The sequence below is a fragment of the Ptychodera flava genome, chromosome 2 (genome assembly GCF_041260155.1).
Source record: "Ptychodera flava strain L36383 chromosome 2, AS_Pfla_20210202, whole genome shotgun sequence".
NCBI lineage: Eukaryota > Metazoa > Hemichordata > Enteropneusta > Ptychoderidae > Ptychodera > Ptychodera flava.
Window position 1 is genome coordinate 40,781,039 of NC_091929.1, and position 11,079 is coordinate 40,792,117.

The 11,079-nt window shown below is 38.5% G+C and overlaps 1 protein-coding gene across 1 annotated transcript; it reads left to right on the forward strand.

Annotated features, from left to right (window-relative positions):
* Positions 1–506: 506 nt before the first annotated feature.
* LOC139150285 (G-protein coupled receptor 61-like) lies at positions 507–1,364 on the forward strand. Its single transcript, XM_070722574.1, has one exon. The coding sequence runs from the start codon at positions 507–509 to the stop codon at positions 1,362–1,364; it is 858 nt and encodes a 285-aa protein (XP_070578675.1).
* The last annotated feature ends 9,715 nt before the right edge of the window (positions 1,365–11,079 follow it).

An 11,079-nucleotide genomic window follows, 5' to 3' on the forward strand; every position in this document is an offset into this window, starting at 1 on the left:
GATGGCAAGATAGAATTCGGTCCAACGAAAGGGAGCTGAGAGTTCAAACCTTGTGAACGTGCGTTCATCTCAATATCCAGGTAAATCATGGATGCGTTGCTGAGAAACCAAAGTCAATCAATTCTGATGGACGTCAACACTACAGCGCCTGAAAAGGGGCTAAACGGCGCGCTACTCGGACAACTCATCGTCATGATCATCATAGACTTGGCAGCGATTTGTGGAAATGCCTCGGTCATGTTTATCATCATCAGAACACCTCAGCTGCGTTCCTTATCGCATCTTTTCGTTCTGAACTTGTGTCTGGTCGACCTGCTGGCTGCCACCCTCGTTCTCCCCGTGTCCATAGCAACGGTTGCTCTGGGCAGATGGGTATTTGGCAACACGTTTTGCCATGTTATGGGTTTTTCAACGCTTTCTGTGCGTTCACTTCGATATCCACCTTAGGCGTGATCAGCATTGATCGGTATTTCAGCATCGCGAAGCCAATGGTGTACGCGGCGAAGATGACACTCCCGCGAGTTGTGATCTGCATTGGATGTATCTGGGTGCAAGGCGGGGCGCTCTCGATGGCTCCTCTGCTAGGCTGGAATGAGTTCTATTTCAACCCAAACAGGGCACATTGCTCCTTTAGCTGGAACAAAGAAGGATACCATATATTTTACGTGGCGATGATCGGGGTTCTCTGTTTCGCTCTGCCGGCTTTAATCGTCATTTTCATGTACTGTGGTATATTCAGAGTTGCGCGCAAAGCGGCCAGACAGGTAGGCCCACTGCCCGCAGTAAACATTGAAGCAGGGCAATCAGCAGAGGAAAGCACAGGCACAGAGAACAGACAAGAACGTGGAGTCCGCTTCAGCGAAGATAGGACCACCAACTCAACGGCGAATGAGAACATCCACGCCGATGCGAAACCGCACTGCTGCCGTCCATTTAATGGGGAGTTCAAAGCATTGAAGACTTTACTTTTGATTGTTGGTACATTTCTGCTTCTCTGGTCACCGTATTTTGCCGTAAACATCCATGGCATCATTTACAGGCAAATAGGCGATGCATTGATCTGGGAGCGTGTCACTACGTGGATAGCATATTGCTCCTTTGCTGTCAACCCGTACGTGTACGGGTGGCTAAACAAACTACTACGCCAAGAACTGATTAAGACTTTCAGAAACTGCAGTCGGTGCAGGGAGAACGCGACAAGCGACGCCGAAGAGCAAATTGGCGAAGGGGAGGATTTCTATCAGTTTCTTGAGCGTACAAGCACGCGAACCACCTCTCTGTACACGAGATCAACTGACATGGGCCGTGAGCAAAGTGTGGCACCCATCAAGATCGTCGAGGTCTCGGAAATAGAAAATAACTGATCGTGTGATCGTGAAATCATTCAGGACGCTTTGATACAACTAAGCAAATATTTCGTTTTCAAATGTCTTTACAGAAAGGTATACGTGAGTGAAATTGCAATAATGTCCTTTCCTTTCCCTGAAATGTTCAACCTTTGTCATGCAACACTGTCCTAGGTGATAAAATAGTGCAACGTTTTCGGTTGACAGAGCACTGCAATATATATAAATCATAAAATATGGTTGTTTACCCGTTCGGGAAATGACGTCATAGCATTATTGCTAAAACCACAGCAATAGCTTGTGATATTTTTCCACCCTCATTTTTGACATACAGCGAAATAATATAATTGAGTTTTGCCCGCGATGGCACAACTTGCTGGTCCAAAATGTGAGCATAAGCACGAGACTCAGTGTTTGTATAGAGTGTTTACTTTCCGCCACGAGATAGGGGATGGATATGGGGTCATTCTACAGTAGTACCTTTTTGGGGCATTTCTCCAGTTGCGGAAACGCCGAAAAACGTTTATTTTCTCGTTTGGCCCCGTTCACAATAAGCTAGATATATATTTTATCCCGTATAAAAACATCGTCTGATATATGCACATGTTACACACAGCCACAGGATAGCATATTTACTATATGTTGATAATATCTTATCATTTACACGTCATTTGCCTTTCCTTTTAACATATACTAGTCAATAAATATTTTTAATTGTCCGCTTTAAATTATGAAGATACTACAATCGTTTGATGATGCTTTGATCTCTTGAGCCATTAAGCTAAACCCGGCAGTCAAGTAATAAATTCACTGCCACTGAACTACTATGCGACATTCTCCATGGCAACCACATTTCAGAAAAAGAGATGCTTGTCAAGTAAACAAGAAATGTAGAATCTGAATTCGGTAGAATCAGAGGAATATAATATTAGATGTTAAGTTCAGGAGTTCAACGTTAAACTGCGAAGAAAAGACTTTGCTTCGATTGCAAACGTCTAGATCATGACACAAACTGCATTTCGATTCGATAAACCAGGCTCAAAGTTCGAATTTTCATTTTAGAATTGTGCAACCATCCGCGTATTTTAGGCGCAACACAAAAAATATAGGAACAATTTCCAAAATTGTTAAGAATTCGAATGCTGTACATTGAAGATCAAGACGAACAAATTCTAGCATTATTTCTATTTGTATTTATTTAAAATCAGTTGTAAATATTTCTGTTTCGTCTGTTGTAACGTTCAGTTCCTATCAGATGAACTAACGATTCACACAATCCAATGTTCATTATCAGAAGACTCGTATTATTCAATGACCTCTGTTCAGCGAAAGTAAACATGTGATCCCTATTTGCTAAATTAAATTGATACGATAGCTTTGACAATAAAGTGAGAAATGATTGAACATCATCATTCATCGAATTCGTCGCCTGTTTTGACGACTGCACAGGAGAGCGAATCGCGGAATCAGACAGATTGGTGATTTGATCGCGCTTGGCGGCGTCAAACGTGTTTCAAATCTACTGTGCGTTTACTGTCAAGACCTTTATGAATCCGTTGCAAAATATTCTCACATCCGAAAACCAGTTTACATGGACACTGAGACTTGTCGCAAAATAGGATTTAACTCTAATAATTCTGTTCAAGATTCCGCCTTTAAAATACAAGCCAGGTATTTTTCTGGTTTATTGGAGTGGCAACCTAAGGCAGACAGTTTCAAGTCTTAGTGATTGTCACCTTTGTCATTTTCAGTCGCTTGTCCCAGCAGTTTCTTAATGTACTAGGTAGAACGCGCCTCGGGGACAGAAATTCGAGCTTTCAAATTTTATCAATTCTTTTCTGATCTACCACTTGTGAGGGCTCATTTTGAACCTATCAATGAAAGAAAAGTTTTTACCGTCTTAGTTTTTCGAAAATCGAAAATTTTATTTTTCCCCATAGAGTTAACACAGGGATGGCGGCCATTTTGAATTTCAAATGTCGGGAAATCTCAGGTAATTTGTCTCTCTAGTACCAAAGTTTGCACGGTGACCCCTGATTTTTATTCTTGCTTTGGTAAGAGAATGGTCGAAAGTTTCATTGAGGAAAGTTTGAGCAAAAGTTTAAGTCTTTCACTTTCGAAGCGCATATTACCTTAAGCATGTTGATATACCCAATATTTGACAGTACATAGAGCCCTTACATATTTGTTTGTTTATTATATATTGTCTATTGATCATCGTTTAATGATTATCATTTCCTGGCAAAGCTCGTCATTAGTAATTGAAGCGCTTGCTATACATCCAAAACTTGAATTGAAAAATCGAATTCACGGTTCTTAAGAATCAGCAGATATTTCCAAGCGTTGAGAAAATTACATATTGAATATGAAACAATTACGGTTACTCGGGCTGAACGTTGCTACAGTGGAAGGAGTTCGTGTTTGCAAATTGCCAGAAAAAAAAGTTTGTTATTCTATGATAGTAGTCGTCATAATATAAATGTGAAACAAGAACTTTAAATATCTAACATTGGCCCCGCATAGAGATTATTACTTTTTCTTAAGTTGTTGGAGAAAGTCAATAGAAAGTGACAATAAACTTAGAAAAAAATGTTTTAAGTATGCAATATGAGATGACCTTTGTGGTGCGCGATTCTTGCGGTTGGCAGATGAGGCCTTGAAATTTACAATTTCCTCAATCACGGGAAAACCTCTGAATAGCCCGACTTTTCCAAAGAGAGGTAGTGGAAATGGTTGGAAAGAGATACGAGACTCAATGAAGTATTCTTGAAAAATTAAGTTACAGGGGGTTAATTGATTGAATCTTTAGTGAATGGAATGAATCTGTCGCCATCACGTGTCCTTGAGAAATGATTTGTGATTAGTCGTCTTTGTTGGGATTGTGAATCTTTGTGAATTCGTCAGGAATGCTCTCATTCCAAGGCAGATGCTGGTTCTGAATTCATATGTGAATTGTTGTTTGTCTGCATTCCCCCGGCATCACTGAAGGTTATTCTGATTATTTTAATGTTGACTCCTTATCTGGCTATCATTTACAACAAAGTCAGCTAATAAAATTCTATCTCCTAAGGGCACTGTTGTCAAGCATTTTTTTCAACTTTCCATAAAATTGACATCAATTTTTTTATGGGTTATTAATTTTAAAAGAACAAGAGACATTAATGTATCACAACTACATGGGCTGTAAATTCTATGTAGATATGACGTACACGAAGCAAACAACGGCTAGTATGTTCAACCAATTTACAAAATGTCGACAGGAATAAACATTTTAATATCATGCTATATAACGACAGCTTGTAACTCCAGCGTTTTATAGCTTACGATGTAAGCGTCCGTTGTTTAGCGAAACAGTTGCCTTGGTTACTCGACATTTTACGCATGCTCTCAGGATGTGAGTAAGGCGTGCACGTGTATCTTGATCAATCGTTTTCTTCTTGAGGTCAGACAATTAACCCTTTCACCACCATGGTTTGTCCCAAATCCATTGTTTTCTATGGTAAAGTTGGACCTGTATACAGGGAACTGGGGGTGAAAGGGTTAAAGCTGATTGTGACGATGGGTTTATCCTCTGTGGTATGTTTGTTGTCGCCTAGGCAGAAACGGCGGAAATTGAACATAATGTTTGTAATGTCGCTAGGCCACTGCGATAGCTATATCATTCTAACGCGCATGTCTAGGTTAACCCCCCCCCCCCGAGTCCTGCATTTAACACATATTCGAATAACATCAGCGCCGCATAATTTCAAACAAAGTCTTTTTATTTTTTCAAACTGTGTATTATGAAAATTTGAACCGCATATTCACGGCATCACACACAGATACCTATGGCAACGTTTGATATTGCTGTCACGAGATTCCCGCAGGGACGCGACCCAATCATTCGGAGACCACGTGATGACATATTTATTGACATCTTTCGATGAACGCAAGAAACGGTCAATCCGACACATGTAATTTTGATCGTATGCATACACTGTCTGTTTCGTGAATACAAACTCGCAACAAGATCGATTTGGATGAGCAGAGAGCAATCAAAGGCTAGGGCCGAGTAAAAATATTTTTTGTTTCCCGTAACACACCTCCGAAATTTGGAGGAAAGCCAGAGCGGAGAAAGTTATTTACATTTTTAGTTTTGTTGGCTGAGAACCATAAAATATAGCAAATTTTAGAGAATTTACCAAAATGTTTCCTAAAATGCTAAAAAATGTCCAGGGTCGGCGGTTTTTTCCAGGGTAGATCGAGTTTATCTATTCATTTATTTTATTTACACTTTATTTAAAGAGAGTAGTCTGATTTACAAACTAATTGTAATTTACATCAGAGCCCTCAGAAATACACATCATCACTACAAAATAATCTGTCCTGAGTTAAATACATATGACATAAATGGAAACTTTTTTTTTTTTTTTTTTTTTTTTTTCTTCTTAAAGTCAAAACACGCAACAATTACTATTTCGCTAAATTCGCTGTCTCATTTACTTCGGTGGGAATTTTGTTTGTTCAATGCAATTTTTTAGCGTTGTTTCTAAGTAATTTTGAAAATGCGTTTCTCCTGAACCAAATGGTTCAGTTTGAGCTGTAACCGATGAAGATAAGAGAGTTACAAGACTTGAACAGAAGATATCCATGATTCCATTTGAATAAATGATTTCCGATTCTCTGTATCAGCTCTTCCTCAAAGCGATTTCGATCAGGGTCGCGCATTGAATAGTCATAAATATGGTATGCTTTGCTTGAATCTAGCCCTGTGATTGGCTGTAGCCGGTGTTTCTATTCTCAACTAGAGACGTTGCCATGGAGAAAGCTCCTTTTAATTGGCTGTGGCATGGTTAAAATTGACCACTTCTAGTAAATAATGTCGGTATTAACGGGTATTAGACCTTTGTGGTTAAAATGAGCAATTTTTAGGAAGGAGAGAGAGAAAAACAATCATGTCACGATTTCCCACCAAATATGCTAATTTTCACCCCTGTGGTCTTATACCTTCAGCCACAAATCCTCGCTTGCCGTTTGTAATGACAGAATTACGTGTCAGGTACTTTTTGTGCATTCCTCTATGTACTGGCGCGTTTACTGCCTACAAACGTGACTGTTTAGATTGATTTCATGAAGTCTATTTCTATACAGAACCCAGCTTGTCTCCTATGATAATTTACTGGCTTCCCAAAGACAGGCTTGTGTAAAGGGTGAATTTTAAATAAGTGGTAACGAGCAAACAGCGATGTGTCCTGAATCGGTAATGGTGCAAAGAACAAAAATACGCGTACCAAAAGTTAAAAAAATTACTTCACATTTAAAAAAGATTCATTTGATGTTAATCTTACGATTTTAAATTGGTATAATGCTCTCGCTTTAGCAACAAGACAATCATTATAAAAAGTACGGGCGACGAATTGCAGCAGAGGGCGTATTCAAATTTTTCTATCATCCACTGAACATGTAAAATCAGATTTCATTCCACAGCCTTGTGTAACACATGTTAAATGGGTAATTAGAGAATTATAGGAGAAGCTTGGATAATGGAGTTAAATATAACTTATGTGTGACATCATTTGTATTACATTAGTATAAAAGCTTGGAGCAGATCCGAATCAGGGACAATGAGTGATTCAAACTTTTATTTCCTGTACAATTAAAGGTTGGAACGATTACGACACAGACTTGCCATTCTGTCTTCCCTATAACCATGTTAATGATTATCCAATTTTAACGACAGTGCAAACCATTCTGCTGAAAATAAACCAAATAACGTTATGTTACCTAGGTAACGGGTCCATACTAAGCTATAAATCCCACGCTTAGGAAGCCACGCAATAGATGTAACAAATGGACGCATATTACATTATAACCGTTCCGGAGAGAATTTATTTGGCATGATATTAAAAGTACTTGTGAAAACTTAATTTACGACTGTAATCCTTTTATAAATCTAATTATAAATCTTACGCCTTTGGCGTTTTTTGAAATAATTGGTGAACAGCTCGAACTTCTGATAAATATGTCAGACGACAAAAACGGCAATTTGATGGTGTAATTTTTGAAATTTGTGAATAAGAACAGGCTGGATTGCACAGAAACTTTTATTCCGGATGAACTTCCGTCAAAAATTATTTATTAAGTTCGTCAACACACTTCCATTCAACATCCATTCTTTCTATTTTTGTGGATGGCAAGTCTAATGTCATGCGCTTGCCAAGCATCCTTTCGATCGGAGTGCAAGACGAAATGGTTTCAAATCCCATTCAATGATTACTGATGATGTCTGCAAAATCGAGGCTGACTTTGGTTTTTATCCACCATCACACTTACGCTAAGACTCCCCTAAACATGAAGTTAATCAACCGTGGTCAGCAGTAAATCAGTTCTTTGTAAGTCTGCAATTTTGTTGCATGTTGTTCACGTGTGTTGGACGCCAACTGTACATCAAATATGTAAACGTGGCCGATTAACTTTCTAATATCAGGACAATAGCGACACAGCCTGAATCCCTTGAAATTATATCAACAGAAAATGAATTAAATCTATGACATCTTGAGACAGTAGGTATACCTTAAAAGCATCACGACGAAATTGTGTACGTCACATTGCGTAAACTGACGACGCGTCGTGACACTTGATGTGTACATTTGGATTAGCTTACACCGGATATATACATACAAAACGTGTTTCTCCCGATTTCAAACAAACGTTTTCCTATTCGCTGTACAAGGTCCAGAGAGCTGAGAAAAAGCTAAGTGGAAAAGCCAATGGTCATTAGTTACAAAGGAGTCGGGGTTTTTTGCAATAATGTATAATGATCACTGGTAGAAATCCGAATCTTCCTAAAACTGACAGATCTTGGATGAGGAAGAATTTAAATTGTATTTAAATGAAAAGATGCATGCATATTTACAGGAAAATTTGCACAAAGTAAAGACGCTGTGACAGAAAATTGGCAGATTGTTTTCAAAAACAATGTCGAAAGAAAAAAAGCAAATCGTAGGCATGCCTTGCAAAATTGTAACAGTATGACGGTTTAGTAGACAAAGACATTTATATGACCAAAAAAAATACTCCAAATCACACAAGGTAAGTAAAATCGCCAAAACCTAAAATATTTCAATTTAGGGAAGGACTATCTTGAAACACAAATGAAATTGATGAGCGGTGGCACAACGTATGTATATAAACAATCAAATCGCGTTTTCGAACGTTCTTGATTAGTTCTATTCAGGCTTGGATAAAGCCGATTTTACAGGAAGAGTACTCATCAATCGAAGTTCAAGATAATGCAGTAACTATAAGCGTCCGTCGCCTATGGTTCCACCACATCCGTGGGGCCTGATTGGATTGGAAGGAGAGTGTTGAAACTAAGCACTTATGGGCTTGGTTCTACCTCAACTAAGTTGTTTCGATTTGAAATATGTATGTGCCTTGAAAATGAGTAATGTTTAACGTTCCTCCTTTACCAAATAAGCTGGGAGATATTTCTAAAGATTTTAATCACTCCAGATCCCGTTGCATACTGGTAGAATGCGCCTCGGGGACACTTGTTTGGGCTCTCCAATGTTTTCGGTACATTTCTCATCTACCTTTTCTCGGGTCTCATTTTAAAGCTCTTGGAGTAAGAAAATTTTCGCCGTCTTACTATTTCGAAAATAGAAAATTGTATATTTCCACATACAGTTAACACAACGATTTTCAAATATCGATAAATTTAATGTAATTTGCTTCTCTGCTATCAAAGTTTACACGATTGTCTCAGATTTTTGTTTGTGATTTGGTAAGATAATGATTGAAAGTTTGAAAGATTGAATGATCGTTTTAGCAAAAGTTGAAGTCGTTCACTGTCGAGGTGCAGACTACCTTGACACAGATCATTGCAAAATGAGTCACGTGACTTGTATGTTATCGATTCACTGCATCAGTTGCCAGTCACTTAGATCAATTACAGTTTGCCAAGAGATTCGGAAAGTGAGTCGGATTGTTTAAGCCTCCTCAATCTGATAATGAGTCATTTAGTCAATACAGAATCATATTTTTGAAATATTTGTATGGATTTTTATCATTTGCGTTCAATACAATCATCCCACACCTGCTGTTACAATCTCACTGCTTTGACGCTCTGTGCTCTTTCATCGAGCAGCTGTTTTTGAAAATGTCCAAAAACTGGCATCGTGAAATTAGAGTGCAAAAGAATAGATAGCCTCTATATTTAATCTCGCAGTCGAGAGAGTAGAAAGGAAGACCAAGTTTGTTTATTTACTCTTTATCTTGAGAATTTTAATGATCGGCAGGCTGTTACAGAAGAGATCATGTGCTGGACCGAACAAATAGTGTCGAAAAGAAGTCCTTAAAGGTATTTGAGTTCGCAAAATTTTCGAAGTCTGTAAGAGTTAAAATCAAAATGATGAAACAAAAACAGCAAACTACGATATACGCTATAATGTTGTACTGTCGTTTGCGCAATTGGCGTTAAAACACGGCTAAGAGAATCATAAGATAAAATGATTCACCCAAAATCGGGACATGAAGACCAAAATTTGGCTTCGCTGATAGATTATTTACACTGAGTAGCGGCCAAAATAGAGCGACTACTTGTCGATGTCTTCAGCGGACGATTGACGTATCAGTGTGAGATGTTTTCCTCAATATGCACACAGTGATCTTAATAAAGATACAATGAAACAAATTTTGAAGCTTTCTCCCTGTATAAATGGAGATGGTTGCGCATGAATGCTATCCATACAAACCGTTTACTGTACACCATGACAACTCTTTGAACCAATTCCCGACCAACATTTGCTACAAAACTCGGGCGTGTTTAGAGAAGGGTGGAGACATGGATGACGGAGGCCGATAAATTTTTGTACTTGCGATTTACAACTTTCGTTTGAGCGATTCAAGCAATGCAGTGACGTGCAAGATTCTCATTTTGAACAATGACACCTTACGATATAAAGTTTACCTTCTGTACACGTTAATGTACTTGTCGGTACAAATTTAATGGCTGCTAGATGGAAATCATCATCATAATTGCGAAAACAACGGTATACTTACTGAGGTCACCTCTTTGTGAGAGAAAGGGTAATCTGTCTATGGTCACATGTGTTGTTTTTTACATCGCGTTTTCCGAGCACCGACATGTAAATGCTTATTGTAGACAGGTTAAGTAATGTACATTATTTTTTAATCGTTCATCTGACTTTCATAAATTTCACAGTGGGTCCCTTTGTCGTGCACTGCACCCTATTGTGAAATGTATGAGGCCAATGTGTTCAACTTTGGATGATTTGTGTCTCTTTGACCGATGCTGATTTTGAAATCAAGTTTAAGAATATAAAGTAGATCATGACAGGTTATTTACAGTACCCTTTCCATATGTCCATCTTTCTGAGATTCCGTTTTCTCTGACGTTCAGATCACGTCCTGCCAGTGGACAACTCATTTTTCTCTCATCTCGGCGTGCTCGGAGTACAATTTTCGATTTTCGCAGATATGTAAAGAAATCGATGTGGTTCATTTCGATGAAGAAAAAATCTCATAAAAATATAAATATTGGTAGAAATGCACTAGTCAGCTAAGATTTCGATTTTTGTTTCCCCGTTGGTATGGCATTAAATCGAAAAACGTTCTTCGAACCCGGTCACAAATAAAGCAAAGTCAACATAGTGTCGCCTACGATCAGAAGTAAGCTGAAGGGCATCCATATGATCACACGAAGAGAATGGCATTTCTTGGCAATTGGGTA